At 51.9% G+C, this 19978-nt stretch overlaps 1 protein-coding gene across 4 annotated transcripts in view; it reads right to left on the minus strand.

The window, feature by feature from the left end:
- Window positions 1–18741, minus strand: part of IGDCC4 (immunoglobulin superfamily DCC subclass member 4) — a 39193-nt gene extending 20452 nt beyond the window's left edge. For 3 of the 4 annotated variants that reach the window (XM_036304937.1, XM_036304928.1, XM_036304922.1), the window contains exons 1-4: window positions 18629–18741; window positions 8668–9018; window positions 7652–7793; window positions 911–1047 (exon numbers count right to left, since the gene is read on the minus strand). In XM_036304937.1, the coding sequence (XP_036160830.1) occupies window positions 911–1047; window positions 7652–7793; window positions 8668–9018; window positions 18629–18695 (697 nt within the window). In that variant the 5' untranslated portion in view covers window positions 18696–18741. The remainder of the gene's footprint in view (window positions 1–910; window positions 1048–7651; window positions 7794–8667; window positions 9019–18628) is intronic. The other variant, XM_036304912.1, reaches the window with a different exon arrangement.
- Between the last annotated feature and the right edge of the window lie 1237 nt (window positions 18742–19978).

A 19978-nucleotide genomic window follows, 5' to 3' on the forward strand; every position in this document is an offset into this window, starting at 1 on the left:
TCGAGTTTCTGCTGGCTTGGCAGCTCCCTGAGCACTGATTCCTGCCAAGTTCTCAGTGTGACTGTCCCCTGGGTCAGCATGGTGAATACCTGCTTTGTCCAGCAGATGGAGGCAGAGACCCCAGGCACTGGTGGGAGACCAAACCAGACTCAGAGCAGCTCACTAGCTGAGCCCCCAGGGAGGAGGGTGGGCTTGGAGGGACTGGGGGATGGGAGATGTGCAGAAGGGCAGGAGTCGGGGGGGAAATGACCATGGCAAAGGGAGGCAAATGAGAGACCCTTGGGGGAGGCCTGCAGTAGGATCAGAGGGGCACCTGCTAGGTGCCAGGCACTTTCCACCCGGCTCAGCTCTTCTCCCAACCTCCCAGGGCTGGACATTTGATAACCAGCCCATGGTCACACAGATGGTGAGTAAAGCAGCCAGGACGCAAATCAGGTCTTTCTGACCCCAAAGCCTGTGACCTTCCCATTGCATCACCCTGGGACACGAGCTTTTCCAACAAATGGAAAACACAGAAACACCAGACTGTGGGGAGCTAGATTTGCAGGGCACAGCAAGTAGTGAGGGGTAACCCCCCAGTTCCCTGAGCCCCCAGAGGGACAGGGACCAGGGCTGCAGGGCACTGACACCCTTCCTCAGGTGCCTTACCTCCCCACCCGCCCCCAGCCCTAGATGCTCCAACCACCCGGAGGGAGCACAGGGTCTCCACAGGAAGGGAACCCTGCATCGGGAATCCAGCCCAGGTCTCTCCCTGACTTGCTGGGCGGCGCTGCTTCTCTGGGCTTCATCACCTCTCCTGTCTGATGGGAGTGATACCCCATCACCCCTTTCAAGGCAGGGCTTGGACCTCTGAGGCCCCTCCAAGCTGACTCCAGAAATACCCTGGTTCCCCCGGCGGTGAGCCCCTTACCTGGGCGGGCCACACGGAGCAGGGCCTCCTGGCTGAAGCGCTGGTGGGCTGCGTTGGTGGCCACGCAGCGGTAGGAGCCTGCGTCACTCTCCTGAACGTCCAGGATCTGGAGAACCCCGTTGGGAAGAGTGATGAGCCTTGGGAAGGGGAAGAGGGCACCGGTGAGGTGGGCAGGAGCTCTACAGGGAGGGTGGTGTGCCCAAGGCGGGCCTCCCCACTCCAACCTGAAAGACCCACGGTGTCTCATTTTCCAGCCTCACTCGTCATTTTTAAAATGCAAATTAGAACTAGAAGATACCATCTTCACTTGTCAGATATGCAAAGGTCAAAAGGTTCAATAACACCCTACTTGGATGAAGGAATAGGGGGAAGACACTCCTGTCTTGTCAGTGGCCGGGCCAATCCATACACCCTCTTTCTAGGGCAAGCTGGGATATCTTAAACCTCAAACCTGCACCTGCCTTTTGACCCAGCAGCACCACTTCGAGGACTCTCTCCCACAGATACTCTCAAACATGGACACAAAAATGCATGCTTAACAATATTCACTCCAGCGTTGTCTTTAATAACAAAAGACTGGAAACAATCCAGTGCCCCTCTGTAGGGTGGGGACTGACTAAATCGGTTTGGGCACATCCACACAACGGAATGCTAGGCAGCTGCTACACAGGAGGCAGCTCCATGTGTGCGACACAGGGGGGTTTCCACAATGCGTGTGGGGGGCCATGTGCACTCTATGCCGGCACTGAGTGTCCCTGGTGATGGTGGTTGTCTCTGAGGAGGGGCCCTGGGATCCTGGGAGCTGAAAGTGGGCGAGGACTTCCTTTTATTATACAACCTTCTCTAACTCCTTCCTTCCCTGGTAAAGTCTCTTTTATTCACACTATCTCATCTGACCCTCAAAACAAGCCCAAGAAATAGAGGGGATCACATCCTTCATTTTATTGGTGACAAAACTAAGGCTTTGAGAGCAGAGCCTCAACCTGGAGCAGAATTAAAACCTGAATCCAGGTCTTCTGGTACCAAATCCCATGTTCTTCCCACCTGCCCGTCTCAGCGGCCCGTAGGTGGCTGCGAATGCCAATGGGGGGGGACGGGGACCCCAGCAAGCCCCAGTCAACATGTATCCTAGTATTACTGAGGAGGAGCAGGCTGGCTGAGGGTAGTGTTCTCTGCCCTCTGGTAACAGGGGGGGTTGGAACATGGCTCAGGCTAGGAAGGCCCAGGACCTTGCTTGACAGACAAAGCAGGGAAATGTGTCCATGGAGGCCAGGGTGGTGGGCTCTGGCCCAAACAGGAAATGAGTGGGTCCTCCTGAATCCTCCAACTGTGATCCCTGCAGGGTCAGCTCGAGGCTGAGAGTTCAAATTTCTCAAGAGAGCAAACAGTGCTGGCCCCTGGATATAGGCTGGGCCAAGGTCAAAGAGGAAATGGGCAGCTGTGCACTCGGTGAAGATCCCTTAGCTTGTGGGGAAACGGGGTATAAGAAAACCTAAACACAGGAGATGAGAACTAACGCAAGCGTGTTGGGAGAGAATTCTGGCCATGGGCCTGGAAATGTACTGTGGCCCAAAGACTAAGAGAAAAAACAGAAATCTGCATCCTCCCTCCTTAACCCCAAAGGCCAACCCACCTATGCCCCGGCATCTTCCCTCAGCTCCAACAGCTGCCCACATCTGTGTGGGGCCAGTCGGGGAGAAGGGACAAGGAGGCAAAGTGTGGTTGGCAGTAAATTGTTGGGCTGGACCCTGCCTGCAGCCACAGGAAATTTCTTGGGAAAGGCCAAGTGGGGAAGGACAAGCAGGTCTTATCTGGGAAACAAAACTCCCATCCCCATCCGGGCTTCTTCCACCTAATACACTCGGCCTCCAAGACCCTTCGTGCTTCCCACACTTCTTAACCCCAAGGTTCCTGGCCTTTCCAGGGAAATTATGCTCCAGGTTCCCAAGAGCTAATTCCTCATTTGACAAGTAACATGTCCTTAATGATGTGTTGAGTGAATGAACGAATACCTTTCCTCAGATGTGCTGTTGTGATGGCCAACAGAGCGAAACAGAACCACTGCTAGTGTTCACCTACAGCAGGGGTGGGAACGTCCGGCCCGCGGGCCGTAGAAGGCCTGAGATATCATTTGGTCCGGCCCTGCCAAGGCATTGGGGGTGAGTTAATGAAATGTTTGGCCAAATACAGCAGGCTAATATTTAAGTTGATAATTGTGTATGGCCCTCGAATGATGTTATAAATATCCAAATGGCCCTCGACAGAAAAAAGGCCCTCCACGCCTGCTCTACAATCTTTTCTGTTTGGTTAAAATGAGGTTTTAGAAGCTCTGTCCCTGGAGAGAGGTCCAAGATCTATTGGTTAGTGGGGGAAAGAATCACAAAATAGTGTTTATGAAGCAACTCTATTTTGGGAACATAAATAAATGACATGTTAGGATATACACAAAAAAGTCAAGGGTGGTAAAGCTCCCATCAGTCAGGGAGGTTTTCTCTGAAAGTGGGATTACTGGGGACTTATTTGTTGTGCTTATTTTTTTTTAATGACGGTGAATGTTTATTAGTTTGGAAATATAAAACTTTAAACATTTTAAGTGGAAAAAAGTATGTGTCTTGTACACCTTGTTCTGTAACTCCAGGCTCAGTGGTAGACTGGAGAGAATTAGTTCCAACATTTTAGCAAGTGACATCACATATCTGTGCCTCAGCTTCTCATCTGAAAAATGGGTTAACTAATTTCTGTCTTGCCTACTTCACAACCCTAACCTTTTTAACGTCTTATGAGCTCACATCAGATAGTGGACATAAACATCTACCAATCACAAACTCTAAACACATCTTTACAATGGTGTAAATGGTACACATATTTAAAAAGACTGGAAGAAATACTCAAAAATGGTAATAGCTGTCTGTGTTCAGGTGGTCCCCCCCCCCCTTAAAGTTAGCATACTTTATCATTTAAAAATTAATTCAAATGCCAAATAAAACAAAATAGCTACTTATAGAATGAAAAGCAACCTCTATCCAATAGGGAGGAATTCTCTTTCCAAGCCTGAGACTGAGCCTGCTGCCCTACCTCCCCACCCCCCCCAAAAAAAGGCCACTTGGACCCAGGGATTCAGGAACACAGAAGGGATGACACAGCTGCTCTGAGTTTCCTGAGGCCAAAGAGCCTCACCCTAAGCCAGTGATGGCGAACCTTTTGAGCTCGGCATGTCAGCATTTTGAAAAACCCTAACTTAACTCTGGTGCCATGTCACATATAGAAATTTTTTGATCTTTGCAACCATAGTAAAACAAAGATTTATATTTTTGATATTTATTTTATATATTTAAATGCCATTTAACAAAGAAAAGTCAACCAAAAAAATGAGTTCGCGTGTCACCTCTGACACACGTGTCATAGGTTCGCCATCACCGCCCTAAGCCCTACAGAGATGCCCCTGGGGTAAAAGGACACTAGCTGAGGGTCACACCATGTTGACAGGCTCGATGGGCACTGGAGATGGCCAGGGCGGGAGACTGGGTGAAGGAGCCCATGGAATTTGAGTCCATTAGCGCCATGTTTTTAAAGTATGAGTGAATGGCAATAACAAAAGGACTTCAAATGGATCCAGACACACATTTTTTTATTCCAGTGCTTATGTATTTATTTTTATGGCCACCTTCTATTTATGGTAAGTATTGCTGGTTTTCCATTTTACTGCAGTGAGATAATGCTTCTTTTTAGTATGTGTTAAGTTACAAAAGAGAGAGTTGATTCTAAGAAATGTATTAAGTAAGTGATTGTATAAATTGTTCAGGGACGGCCAACATTATAAAAGAGGTTTATGAATGCCTGGATTTTGGAAAACATTACTCTCATTGATGACTGGTTCCCATGGAAGAAAAATTATCCCCTATCATTAGAAATCAGTTTAAGTACCAGGGAATTGCCTTAGGGTCTAGTCTTCACCATCAGTTTCAAAAATATGCACATATACCCTGACACAGTTCGTTTATTAACTGCACATGTGCACACCCTACACCAAGGCATATGGTCTCCTTCAAACCACTGGGCTGAGTTCATGAATAGCATATTTGTACATGTACTATATCTGGGCATGTGTAAAAATACATACCTTGGGCATAATCGAGCTGCTGTTTCAGACATTTCTTTATTCCCCCACACAATGTGCTAGGACATGTGAGCCTGGCTTATTTATAGACGAGGATCACTTTTCAGAGGACTTGGGGGCAACCACTCCCAGAGCTCAGGAACTGGCAGCTCCGACTCCTGGGAGAGGCCTGTGGCCTTATGGAATGGTGCCTGAGCTAGCTTCTGGGAGGCGAGGTCTGAACCCCACTGCTTGCTCAAAAACTTTGGGGAAAGAACTTCTCTGCCCCGAGCCACAGCTGGGCCACCCGATCTCTAAGCCCACCTGCAGGGGAACTTCCTCAGGCACTGCAGCTGCCCCACCACAACCCTCAAGTCGCGAGAGGCTTGGGTATCATCCATGCCACGCCCTGGCACCCAACACTCTGGATATTAGCTGTGTGACCTGGGCCAAGGTATTTCTGTCTCCGAACTTCAGTTCCCTCATTTAACAATTTGGATAATAATATCTGCCATAGCCACATGTACAGACCTAGAAGGATGTTTATTATGTGTTAAGTAAAAAAAGTAAAAGTTGAAATATAACCCCATATTTGTTTTTGTAAAACACACATACACACACACACACACACACACACACACACACACGCACACACGCACACACGCACACAAAGATGACTGAGCCTGGCCAGCATGTCTCAGTGGTTGAGCATCGACCTATGGGCCAGGGCGTCATGGTTTAACTCCCTCTCTGGGCACATGCCTGGGTTATGGGCTCAGTCCCCAGCGTGAGGCATGCAGGAGGCTGCTGATCAATGATTCTCTCTAATCATTGATGTTTCTCTCTCTCTCCCTCTCCCTTCCTCTCTGAAATTAAAAAAAAAAAATGACTGAACAAAAAACTCAGTATGTACAATTTCTCAAGAGAATATGTATAAACATATAGGGGAAAGTCCAGAGGATAGACATCAAAACTAACAGTGGCTTTCTATGGGTGACAGGATGATGAGTAATCTTCATTCTTTTTTATTTATATGAATTTGAAAATGCATTTTCTAGGAATCTACACTAAAAGAGGATAATATGAAAAATAAGAAATACCTACCTCGAAGGATGAAGGGTTAACTGAGTGGTTTTTCCTCTCTCCCATTCTCTCAGGAGGGAGGCGGCTGCCAGGAGTAGGCTCTCACTGGTTCTAACCCACCAACTCCCAGCAAGCACCACCAGAGAGCAGTGAGCAGCCTCACATTTGAAAGGCATGGAACTTAAAATGTCAGTATTCCCATGGTCCACTCCCTAGGAATGCTCATTCATGGAATGCTGCAAGAGGGGCTCTGGGCAGATGAGTCTAGGAAGTGTCTGGTTAAACAAGTTAAACAGGTTTTCTATACAGGACTTCTCAGTGCCTTGTCAATTCCAAGAGAGAGATTTATAGGCAGTTTCCTGACCTTGACTACAGAATAGTTCCCCCCTCTCCCTCTCAAAAAAAGGTCTCTTTTGGGACTAATTTTCTGCAAAGAACACACTTTGGGAAACCATGATCTAATCCAATTCTTTCATTCCCCCCCTCCCCCCCGCCCCCGCCTTAAGTGAGAAGTGACTTGCTGAGGACCAATGGGACTAACCAATCACCAAAGTCAACGTGGTGGCTTATATCTTGACTTCTCTCCCTCCTTTCTCCTTCACAACTGTTACAGAGATGTGTCCTGTGGCTTTTCTACCTAGAAATTTCTCCTACACTTTCACCCCTACCTAGACATGGGCAAAAGTAGGAAGAACTGGGACAACTCAACACACTCAAGACAGGTTAGTCCCAGGGCAGGGAGATCTGAAAACCAGTGTTTCTGAGCCGAAGGAAGCCCACCTCCACCAAGAGAGGGTGAGGAGGTAACTACAGCTGGAGAGAGGTAGCCAGAGGCTGGGAAAGGCCTGTGAGCCACGTTTCCGTGGATGTGAGAATCCATGGGATGACAACCGAGCCATGAGATCAGCTCAGATGTGAATGAGCCTCATGCCTTCTGGTCAGGCTGCAGGTACCTCGGGGCCTGCCCAGGAGGCCACGAGAGGGTTTGGCCTCTGCTTCTTTTCCACCTTAGAAACGCTTCCTTGGCATGGTGCCCTCTGCCCACTGACTTCAAGGGGAGAGAGGAGGTTGAAACAGGAAGGACCCTCACAACCCATTTATCAGATGCTACTGGATGGCCTGAGAGAGGAAGAGAGGCAGAAACCCCAGAAGAACCTTGCAAAGAGAATATCTTTCCAGCAGCCGTGGGGCCTTGAACAAATAAACATTCTGCCAGAGATTCATGGTGTGGCTTTGGATAAACCATAGCTCCTCTCTGGTCCTGAGGGTCCTCAATAAAGCAAGTGTTTGGACTAGAGATGCTCTGAAGGACTCTATCACTACTCCCTACTCAAGCTCCATAGCTTAGGGGGGGTGGGGGGGGCGGGGACAGGCATTTCCTCTCAGAGAGCAAAAACTTCTTGCCTGACTTCTCCTTGGGACCAGAAATAAGCTGAGAGTCAGGCAGTGTTTGGCTCCTAAGTCAGTTTCAGCAAATGGAGGCTTCCTGACTCTAAGAATCCCTGAGCCCTCCCTGGCCTGCCCACTGGGCCCCACTCTCCACCCCCCTACAGGGCACTCACCGAGGCTCCGCAGGCACTGTCACCTGGTCCTTCTCCCAAGTAATGCTGGGAGCTGGCAGCCCTTCGATGTGGCACTCAAATCGAGCGGTCCCGTTCTCCTCCACTGTCTGAGACTCCGGGTGCAGAGAGAAGCCTGCGAGTGCTGAGGATGAGGACAACGACACACAGGCAGGGACAGGAGAGGGACAGGGAAGAGAGGCCACAGCGCGCACCGACAGTGAAACACACACGAGAGACACAGGTGACAGAATACAAGCAGAGCCAATTCAGACCAACAGAGACACAGTTGGAGAAGATAAGAGTGGTCATTACTGGTTAGATGCTGTGAATTCCAAAGTCCCCAGGCTTAACATCAGAATCATGGTCAGCCCACAGTAAGATGCACACACTTTTTCTGTCCTGAAAATTATTTCATGGTGACCTGGGCCTCCTGAGAGCCCCCAAAGGGTGGACTGGACAGTGGGGCTTGACTCCACATACTCCACCTCCTGTGAGGTGGGGAGCTCTCTGGAGAGCCACCTTTGTGCCTCCCATACTCTTTTTAAAAAAATATATATTTTATTGATTTTTTACAGAGAGGAAGGGAGAGGGATAGAGAGTTAGAAACATCGATGAGAGAGAAACATCGATCAGCTGCCTCCTGCACAGTCCCTACTGGGGATGTGCCCACAACCAAGGTACATGCCCTTGACCAGAATCGAACCTGGGATCCTTCAGTCTGCAGGCCGCCTCTCTATCCACTGAGCCAAACCGGTTAGGGCTCCCATACTCTTATAAGCCCCTCTGGCAGGCTTCCTGGAGGAGAGCACAACTTTAGACTCTCAAACTCCATGGGAAAGAAAAGGAGCGAGAGCAGGAGTGGAGAAATGAGACTAATGAGGCAGACAATACCAGGAAGGCAGGGGAAGGGGCCTGAGCTGAAAAGATCGGCCTTTGTGCAGGTAACAATCAGGATCCCACTTCCCACACCCCAGGCCTCCCCGGTCTTAGCTCAGTCCCCTGATACAGGCACTTACTGGCGAGCTTGACCACTGCAGCCTGGCTGGCCACTACTCCGAGTGGGCCACGGGCCAGACAGGAATAGCTGCCCTCGATGACATCTGAGGCTCCAGGGGCTGCCTCATCACTGCCATTGGGTGCTAGCGGCTGGGACAGCCACAGGGAGCCATTGGGTAGCAGGCGCAGGTGGCTGTGCTCCAGCAGGGCACCTCCGTCTTTGCTCCACGTGATGCTGGTGGGGGGTCCGGCCGCGGCAGTCCCCAGACTACAGTCCAGCACCGCCACCTGCTCTGGGCCCAGGACCACTTGTACTGGCCCCAGTCCACAGCTCAGCTCCACGGTTGTCTCCTGGGGCAACGGCAGCTCCCCTGCGTAGAGGAGGGGACACCAGGGCCATCAGCATGTGTCCTCCCACCTTCCCCAGGCCCCAGCTCCTGAGTCACCCACCCAGGGCCTGGAACAAATTGTGGAGAAAGAGGTCTCATAGGAAGACTGGGGTCTGGATCCTGGCTCTGTCCCTTACTAACTGAGATTTGGGGCAAACTGCTGCACTTCTCGTGACCATCTTCCCCAGCTGCTCAATGTCCTCACCCACTAAAACACAGTTCTTAGCATCATTATTCATGATAGGCAATAAGTGGAAATAACCCAGATGCCCATCACCTGACGAATGGATAAATACATTACTCAGCCACCGAAAGGAATGAAGAACTGATATGTGCTTTGACATGGATGAACCTTGAAAACTTTATGCTAAGTAAAAGAAGCCAGTCACAAAATGCCGCATACTGCATGATCTCATTATTATGAAATGTCCAGAACAGGCAAATCATAGAGACAGAAAGTAGATTAATGGTTGCCAGGGATGGGGGAGAGGGAAGAATGAGGAGTGACGGTTAAGGAACATATAATGTTTCTTTTTGAAGTGATAAAAATTTCTAGTATTAGATAATGGTGATGGTTGCACAACCTTGTGAATATACTAAACACCATTGATTTGTACACTTTAAGGGGTGAGTTTTATGGTATGTGAATTGTATCTCAATGAAAAACAAGACAGCCCAGCCGGTGTGTCTCAGTAGTTGAACATCGACCTATGAACCAGGAAGTTGCGGTTCCATTCCTGGCCAGGGCACATGGCCAGATTGTGGGCTCGATCCCCAGTGTGGGGCGTGCAGGAGGCGGCTGGTCAATGATTCTCTCATCTTAATGTTTCTATTTCTTTCTCCATCGCCCTTTCTCTCTGAAATCAATAAAAATATATTTTTTGAAAAACAAGACACAGTAATGGCTTCTGATAAGGTTGTTGTGAGCACGGAATGAGATGACGTGTGGGAAGGAGTACAGCACAGTGCCTGACCTGGCACAGAACGGGGGCTCAGTGATGTCACTCCCTCCCCTGAAACCTTACAGATCGTCTTGACCACTATAGCCCTACCCATTCCTGCCCCAGGGGCTGGGAAGCTAAGCACTTCTTCCTGCAGTGCATTTCCCAGGGCCAGACAGCAAGCCAGAGCCAGAACCCAGTCTCCAGAGGCGCCAGGAGAGCACTGTCCTTGTCACAAAGGCAACAATGGAGGAAGGAAATGCCATCTCAAAACAAAACACACGATGGCCAATCCATATTTATTATTTTAACCAACATTTCAGCAGTGCCAGGAACCATCACTCTCAGAAAAATTGGTTCTCCCAGTGTGTCTCCCAGAGGGTTGACCTGCTGCCTCCCTGTCCCATAAAAGCTCAATGGCCAACATCACTTCTTATCCTGTGGCCTGATTCCTTCCTTCAGGGCAGGATGAGGTGTCAGAGTGAAAGAGGGACAATGGCCCATACTCATTACAAGGCAGGTCTGGCCTGCCAGAGCCACGTGGGGCATGCAGAAAGCACAATGGCGAGGAAATCAGGGACCCTCAGCTCTAGACCCAGCTCTGTCATAGTCTAGCTGTGTGGCCTTGGGCCAGTCACTTCTCCTTCTCGACTTCGTTTACTCAGATGTAGGGGTGATGTCTGAAATTCTGTGATTTTAGGATTATTAATGAACTAGACATACCTATTGCTGAAGAAACATAGAGCATCATCTGAACATATACACAAACTGTAGGTACAGCCTTTCACACCTGAACACATGCTCCCCAGTCTCTGCCACACTCGTTGAAACCTAGACACAGATACCTCCGCTTAGATCCCTGTCTGTCCCCAGGCTTCCTTCCCACTATCCTCCAAGAAGAACAAGACTGAGGGGAGAAGTGCAAGCTGGCTAAGATAAGGAGGCCAGGGCTCTGGTGATGCAGTGTGAAGGACAAGCAGGCGTGGCCTGAACCAGGTCTCTTAATCTATCAGAAAGGCTCAGCTGGCACCTCCAGCTACACAGCTAGGCTCAGCATTACCAGTGGATGCAGGGAGGAGAAGGCATCCTTGCCCTCACCCAGTTTCCATTCTAATTGGGGAAACAAAATTGGCATTCACATCATTGCAGGCCATTTGTTGTGGTGGAAAGAGTATTTGACCTTGGCATAGAAGGTCAAGGTTCCAATCTTGTTCTTCCACCTACCAGCTGTGTGGCAAGCCACTTAACCTTCCTGGGCCTCAGTTTCCACATCTGTAAAATGAAGAGGATATCAGCAGGCTTGGGAGGATTAAACGACATGATGTAAGTCAGGGCTCCAGCCCAGTAGGCACCAATCAAGGAATGGGAGCTCATTCTTTAAAGGCACTGAACGGGGCTGCACAAATGGTAATGGCTGTTCTCGACATCCAGTCCCTTCTATCCCTGAGGCCCGAGATTCTAAGATTCAAACGCAGGCAAGTCTGGGCTCTCAGCCCAGTGGCTTCCAATTGCCGGGTTCCAGCCGCTAATCAGTCGGTTTGAGTTTCAGGGGAGAAAAACCCCACTGACATGAAACCCTGAGCCCTCTGGCAGCCTCCCCGCCCCCCCCCCAAAGCACGCATGGCCGGCCAGGGCTTGGAAAATCCCCTGCTGCGCTTAACAAACAATGTGAACAGTTGGGGCCTGAGCAGCTGCTGGATATGTCAGCAGCCTGGGCTCTGGCAAGCAGGACAGCGGCCAGAGGGGCCCTGGCCGGGCGGCTGGCTGGGGAGCCCAGAGGAGGCTCGATTCCCTTCCTGAATATTCGTGAATCAGCAGATGTCTGGCTTCCCCACCTTAGAGGAGCCCAGCAGCACCCAACGAGGCAGAACAGGGAAACCAACAGTGATGAACATGCAGGGAGAACCTAGGAGGGTCCAGGGCTGTGCCAGGAGCCCGAGACCACGTGGGGAAACCTGAGATTCCTCACTTTACAGAGGGGGAAACTGAGGCCCAGAAGGAGGGTCTCATCTCTCTTGGAGGCAGTTGCTCCTGGATAAGAGGTTTCTCTCTGCCTCAGTGCCCCAACCTCTGTGGCCCGGGCATGCGTCCTTAGGGACTCAGCCCAGGTGCTGGCCCTCCATGAAGCTGCCCCCGTCTTCCCTCGTGAAGTTTTTCCCGAGTCTCACATCACACAGCCACTTGGAAATCCATCCTTCTTGCCCAGATGGACAGTGGGACTTAGGAGACCAGGCCTTGACCTAGTTCTAGAGTCAGAGTCCTGAGTTCATCATTTGTTGTATGACCTTGGGTCCATTACTCTCCTCCTTTCAGCCTCCATTTCCACAGTTTTAAAAATGAAGAATCTCCACATTTCTCATTTTCACCAAAATTCGCCCAGCAGCAGAGAGGAGCAGCCTCAGGAGGCTTGCTGACGGCCCGAAATGGTTTTCTTTTAAACCTTTGGCACATTTTGCATTCTGCTCATTACAAACAATGTTTGTTTTAATATAAATGTGGTTTCTACACCATCAAATCTTTTCGTAAAAGTGATGCTCTGGGGAGTGGGCCTTGTTTGTCCAGTGGCTTTGTGGCCAGCCCTTTCCTGCCTACCCCCAACCTCCCCATGGCTGACCCCCAAAGCCCCTCCCACAGGCATTTCTCAGCTGCCCCTCTCAGGGCTGGGGCAGACACAATGGACACTTGCTGCCCGCCAGCTTTCTGCCTCGAGGGGGCCTCCCTCTCCCAGTCTCCTCTGTCTCCTTGGTGAGACCCTGCCAGAGACGCAGAGCTGCTATGCTTGGGAGCCCCACAGCCGTCTCTCGATCTCCTTTTTCTGACAAATTATTTTACCCATTTACAGGATAAATTAGATTTTATGAGGCCAATTAGAACTCAGACAGAAAGGAGAGATGCTGCTGAGCCCCAGGGTCAGCTCAGTGCTGTTTAGGGGGATTTGCAGGGGCCTGGCGTGAGTCAGGGTTCCATTTTTCAGTGAACTCGCAGGAAAGCGGCGGGTGGGGGGAGGGGAGCGAAGCCAGATGCCTCCTTAATTAAGCCAAGAACTTGCCACAAGCATCAATGCCTTGTCACTTCTGAACTTCAGGGCCCAGCAGATTTACAACTTGTTTTTGATCTAGGGCAATTCTCCATGACACCATCCCCTCTCTCCTTTCCCAGGAGACACAAGTCAGTTTTTTCCAGAAACCTCCCTCCCTGCCCCCCACCTTGGCCGCCTCCCTAACCACACACTAAGCCCCTCCCACTAACAGCTGGAAGAAGAGCTTCAGACGGTTGCCTGGGACACCAGCAAAGCAGGAGCACTCCCTTCAGCTGACTTGACAGCAAAGCCACACTCAGCTGCCTCCCTCCCGTTCCCTGAGACCTCTGTCCCCACCAGACCAGACCCCTTCCAGGCCTCTGACACGTTGCTGTTCCGTATGTTACTCATGCTGCTCCCTCTCCCTACAATAGCTGGGCCATCGGGGTCTGATTTAGATGCTTCTCCTTTTTCTTCCCTATAAGACCCTGGGCACCTTGATCATGGTAGTTCTCATTCTAACTTTTTGATTTCCTTTTCTCCCCAACTAGAACACAAGCTCAAGATGATGTCTTCGTCAGCTTTCTAAATCCCCAGTTCCTAAAACAGTGCCTGGCATATTGTAGGTGCTCAAAAAATATTCTTTGAACAAATGAGTGCACACACAGAACATGCTCAAAAAGATACAACACTGCCCTAACAGGTTTGGCTCAGTGGATAGAGCGTTGGCCTGTGGACTGAAGGGTCCCAGGTTCGATTCCGGTCAAGGGCATGTACCTTGGTTGCAGGCACATTCCCAGTGAGGTGTGTGAAAGAGGCAGCTGATCGATGTCTCTCTCTCATCGATGTTTCTGACTCTCTATCCCTCTCCCTTCCTCTCTGTAAAAAATCAATAAAAATATATTTTTTTAAAAAAAGAAGATACAACACAGAGCCCCTCATGCTCTTCTGAGCCTCCATTTCCATATCTGTAAAAATTATAGGAATTTCCCTCAGGACTGGAGATTAAGTGAATAATATAGGTGGAAACTGCCTTGCATACTATGTGGCACCTAATAGACACCTAACAAAATACTTAAAAGCACAGAGTCGGAACAGCAAACTCACAATGACAAAACTCTGTACTTAAGCATTACCAGGACTAGGGAGCTCACTACCTCACCTGTGCTGCTGTATGCCTTGTGTGATTAACACTATCTTTCTCCTGTGCCCACCTTTTCTACCTATATGCTCCACTCACTTGCCAGAGCACAAAGTAATGAGCCCCTTATCGAATCATCTACAAGTCGTGTCTCTGCACCAGCTTGCATCTGAGAGCGAGCTTATTGAACCTCCGTTTCCTGACCCCAATGACCTCAAAGCCCCTCAAATTCAAAGGATGCTTCAACCTTAGCAGCAAGACAGTATTAGCTGGCAGCCCAGCTAGCCCAGAAGATGAGGATTCCATTTCTCTGCATGTCAGCCTAGAACATCCTCTCTCTGGTTTTTCTTCCCCTGCAGCTCCAATCACTTCCCTCTGACCAGGCTGGGGCCTCCCCCACCAGAACTGCTCTTACTCCTCGCTCTCCCACCCCAGGGAGCTGGGAGCCCCCAGGCAAGCCTGGCAATGACATCTGTTCTGCATCTGGAATTCTGTGTCAAGTCTGGTTGCTATACCTCAGAAACAGTGGAGGCTGAACAGGAGGCACTGGGGAGAGGGGATGGGAGGAGAAGGGTGGATTCCAGAGTCCAGACACACCAACTGAGGGGGGCCAAGCCCAAAGTTGATAACTTCTTATGTGAGGGGGAGGGAGTGCGGAGAGTATGTGTGTACCAAGTCCTGGGCAGTTTGGCTGTTCCAAGTGCCAGGAGACTGGTTCCGGCCCCAGCTCAGTCCCTATTCATGTAACTTTGGGAAGTCACTCAGTTTTCTCATCTGTAAAATGGGTTCATGCTAAAATTATTTTTAAGTTCCCTTCAGTGCTGACATTCAATGATGCTCTAATTGTGAGATCACTTAACTTGAAAGAGGTATCTTGAGGAGAAAAAAAGGAAATGCTAATTTATACATTATGTGTGATTAATTGGGCCATGAAAGTACATACAGGATCACTGGGGTTTATATAACGTCTGGATATGATTCACTAGTGAGCTCTGGCCAGGTGGCTCAGTTGGTTGGAGCATCATTCCATATACCAAAAGGTTGTGCGTTTCATTCCTGGTCAGGGCACATATAGGAGTCAATCAATGTTTCTCTCTCCCTTTCTCTCTCTCTCTCTCTCTCTCTCTCTCTCTCTCTCTCTCTCTCTCAAAAATCAGCAAAAACATATCCTCAGGTGAGGATAAAAAAACAAGATTCACTATTAAGAGAAAGCATGTTTCACCTAGCTCCTAAACTCCAAGATGGGGTCAGAGAAGGCCACCCCAATACTACAACTGACTGAAGCTGGCCTCTGAGCCTCCAGACTGAGAAAGGGATGGGAGAGAAGCAGTTTCTGGGTGAGAAGAAAGCAGTTTCCATGTTCTTAGAGGTCTTCTATTACTGACTTCTGACTCTCTGACTAGGTGAAAGGGAGAGCCCCACTTCTTGTATATGATGAAAACAGCACACTGAGTATTCCAGCACCAACCCCATTCCAACAAAAAAGTCTCCCTGGTTCCCAGTCCCTGATTCAAGGGGAGTGTTAGAGGAGAGGGGCAGGCACTATCCTGACCCCAGCCCTTTGTTCTATTATTTTTTTACTTTCCTCTCCCTCGTCTCCTACAAACTCAATTTATTTTCAAGTCCTACTGATTCTTCTCCCTAAATCTCTAGAATATCTCTAGAATCCAGCTACTCTGGCCACCCCAACTGCCACTCTAGTGGCCACCGTCCTCTTTGGATTACTGGGACAGCCTCCCAAGGAGCTAGAGCTTCCAGCCTCAGCCCTGCCCAATCCATTCTCCGCACTGGCTGGAGTGAGCTGATGCAAAGCTGATCTGAAAACCCACCACGGGCTCCTGGGGCCTCAGAAACCTTGGTGGGGCCCTTCATAAGCTGGTGCCAGGCCCCACCCCTTTCTCCCTTGATACTCCATGGCCCATCCCATCCTTCCTCAACCTGCTCCACTCTCACCCCCGTGCTCTAAACTCCAGCGGGATTTACCTTCATTCAAACTAAGTCACCTCTGAGCGTTTGCACATGCTGTTCTCTCTGGAAAACGTTCTCCATCACCACTCTCCTTCTATAGGGCGAACTCAGGCACTGCATGGAGCTCCATTACTCATTGCTTCCTGAAGGAAACCTTTCCTGACCTTTCCAGAGTACCTGTCAGTCTCTCCCCACCAGACTGGAAGCTTGGGACCAGGGACCAAGCCTGCCACCTTATTTACTATATTCTAGGCACTGGGCACATGCTAGCCAAATAATAATAATAATAATAATAATAATAATAATTAATAATAATAATAATAATAATAAGAGGTGCTCAGTAAGTATTTGTTGAATGAATGAATGAGCAACCTTGGTCCAGATCACTGTGGCTATACAGAACTCTATAAGGTGTCCCAAGGGGGCCGAGCTTTGTACAGCAAAGGTTTGGGGCCTGAAGGCTGGTAGAGTAGTTGCTTTAGCCACACACACTGCTGTCCAGGGAGCCCCAGATCTGTCCTTGCCACTGCCTCGTGTGCTGCGCTCCGGAGCAGACAGAGGCCAGGTCTTCCAGGCAAACTGAGCCTCTGGCCAGAGACCCCACCAGGATTCATAATGCTCCCTGCACTTCCCAGGCCTGGTCCCGCTTCATTGGGTGACACTGAGCCCTTGTTGTCTGGAGCTCTTGGAAAAGCCAGAGACAGGGGCACAGCTGTTCCTTATCTCCTGGGTTCCAGGAGATGTGCTCTGCCCCTTCACCTGACAACCCGCGCTCCCCATTCCCCTGGCGGTCCAGCCAGGTGGGCAGTCAGCCTAGAAAGGGGCGTGTCTTTGTAGGGAGAGAAGGGTCCCAGCAGATCCCGCAGTTTGGGTTTCCAGGAGATGGGCGTGGGGTTGACAAGGGTAAGGCTCCTACCCCCTCCGCCATCCCTGCTCCCTCCCACGTGGCCTGGCTGAGTCTCTCTGGAAGCCGCAGCAGCTGGAGAGAAATCCCCCTCCCCACCCCCATCCCTCCTCCAAGTCCCTCCCCGACTTGCCTCGGACACGTCCTCAGCTCTCCTCTCCAAAGGGAAGGCAAGAACCGGGCGAACAAAGCGGGCAGCCCCTCCCCCTCCCCAGCCCTACCCCTTACCTTCCCCATGGGCCGCCCCCCAAACTCACATGGGACAGAAAGCGAAAGGGCTAGGGGCGCAAGAAGGAACCCTAGGCATAGCGACTCGGGTCTCCGCCCCGTCCGCAGCCCTTTCTCCAGCGCGGACAGCTCTGACTCCTACCCGCGCCCTGCACTGAGGTGGGAGGCTGGAGGAGGCCTTGCCGACCTCGGCCACGCTGCTCCGATCTGCCCCTGGGGGGTTGGGGCCGGAGTGACACGCGGCCCATCCCCAGAGTGAGAACTGGATGCGTCCACAAAGCAGCTGGTTCCCTGCCCTCTCCCGCAGCCCACTCCAGGCCCCGGGCTTGGGGGAGCAACGCTACCCCCACACATACACCGGCTCCAGGGACCACACCCTCTGGGCAAAGTTGAGTGTTTGACCACCACTTACCCACTTACCCTGCTCAATCAGAAATCTCCCGCTCTGTCCCCCCACCGCGGGCAAGGACACTCCCAACAGCCAAGGCCAAATATTAGCTCAGCCTCATAAACACAATTACACACGTTCTCGACACCGATGGAGGTGCAGACGCCCACACCCACACCCACACCCACACCCACACCCACGGATCTCCCACACGCTCTCCACCCGGAGACACGCGGGCAAGGTGAAGCCCGCCCGCTCGAGGCACCAGCACCAAACCCGAGGCCGCGATGCCACTCCGAGGCCGGGGCACGCACTGCGGACACGCACGCCCGCAGAACCCCCTCCCCACCCTCAGCCAGTGCGCACGCACAGACACAGACACACACACAGACACACACAGGCACACACACAGACACACGCAGACACACACAGGCACACACAGACAGACATACACAGACACAGACACACACAGACACACAGACACACACAGGCACACACACACAGACACACACAGGCACACACACACAGACACACGCAAACACACACACAGGCACACACAGACAGACACAGACACACACAGGCACACACACAGACACACGCAAACACACACAGACACACACAGGCACACACAGACAGACATACACAGACACACACACACACACAGACACACACAGGCACACACACACAGACACACGCAAACACACACACAGGCACACACAGACAGACACAGACACACGCAGACACACACAGGCACACACGCAGACACACACACACAGAGACACGCTCGCGCACGCACTCACTCACTCAGGACTCGGAAAACCAAGGACACACACCCCCTGCGGACTAGTAAGAGCCGCAAACGCCCGCTCGCAGACCCCCAGGCGCGGCATCCCCGGGACCTGGACGCGCAGCCCTTGCCTCGCGGACCTCGCCACTCGCTCGGGACCAGGACGCGCGCCAGCCCCACCGCCCGCGCAGCCCCCCGCGGGGCGCCCGCCCTTACCGCGCACGGCCAGCAGGCAGAAGGTCAGCGCCAGCAGCCCGCCGCGGCCCGCGTCCCCCCGCGCCATGGGGCCGGCCGGGCCGCCCGCCTCCGCCGCCCCGCGCCTCGGCCGCCGCCGCTGGGGGAGGGCGCGCCGGGCGTCAGTGGCCTGGGGAGGCGCGGCGCCGCGGGCGGGGGCGCGGCCTCGGGGGCCCGGTCCCGAGCGGGGGCCGGCGCGGGGGCCGGGGCTGCGGCCGCCTCGCCCGCCCCTCCATCGCCATCTTGGGCGAGCGGCCGAGGGGGCGGGGGTGGCGTCTGGCGAGCGCGGCCGCCCAGGCCCCGCCGGAGACCCGCGCCGGGCACCGCGACCCTGCGCCGCGCCGGCCTCCGCTCTGCGCCCGTAGCCTGGCCTCTCTGGGTCGCGTCCGGCCCGTGTTGGGCCGCGTGTTTCTCGCTCTGCCTCTTACTCTGTCTCTGGGTCCGCGGGTGTCTCTGCCGTGGTGTCTCCGTTTCTTTAACCTGTCGCTGCCTCGGGGTCTCCCCCATCTCGGTTCCAGGCAACATGGAGGCAGATGCAAGGATTGGGTTCGAAGCCCAGCCGATCCCAGCCCAGGTCCTGCCCTGAACCCTGGTTGGCCTCTCCACTCGCTGCACCGACAGGTACACGGAGGAGAAGACGGTTCCCTCCTCGGGCCATTTCCATCGCCATCCAAGCTGAGGCTCTGCTGCTGCTGCAGTGACCAGCCCAGGCAGGGCATTTGCCCAGCCCCAGCCCTGTCACAGTCAGAAGTCTCTGCAAACCTGAAAGGGACAAGGAAGGTTTGATTGCTTTCATTTCACATATAGGGAAACTGAGGATGGAGGAGGTGAAGACTTGCCCAAGGACATGAGGTCCAGGGGCAGCAGATGCCAGACCAGAACCCTGGTTTTCTGACCCCAGGTCATTCCCCACTCATTCTGCAACTGTGCCTTCTCTGTGCGAGCCAGACTGGCTGCCTCAGGATCCCACAGATATTTCTTGTTCTAAAGCCAGGGATTCCATCTTCAGGCTAGGGTGGGGAGAGGAGTGCAGGTTAAATGACCTGTTTAAGGTCCCTTCCAAACCAAGATGCTGTGGTTCTTTATTCCCTATGTTTCCAGGGTTCCCATGACTTAGAGCCATTTTGTCTCTGTGCCCAGTAGGTGCCTTACCCACCTGTTGCTAGGTAACCCTTAATAATGACCTCTACTTTGCAGATCTAATGGGATCTGGCATTTATTTATTCGTTCATTGCCAGGCCCATCAGCAGCATTTCACTTAGCCAATCACTCCCACTTGCTTCTCTTAGTGATGTTATCTGATCATCAAGTCTTTAAGTGACACCTTTGTAC

The sequence above is a fragment of the Myotis myotis genome, unplaced genomic scaffold (assembly GCF_014108235.1).
Source record: "Myotis myotis isolate mMyoMyo1 unplaced genomic scaffold, mMyoMyo1.p scaffold_m19_p_1, whole genome shotgun sequence".
In the NCBI taxonomy this organism is placed as follows: Eukaryota; Metazoa; Chordata; class Mammalia; order Chiroptera; family Vespertilionidae; genus Myotis; species Myotis myotis.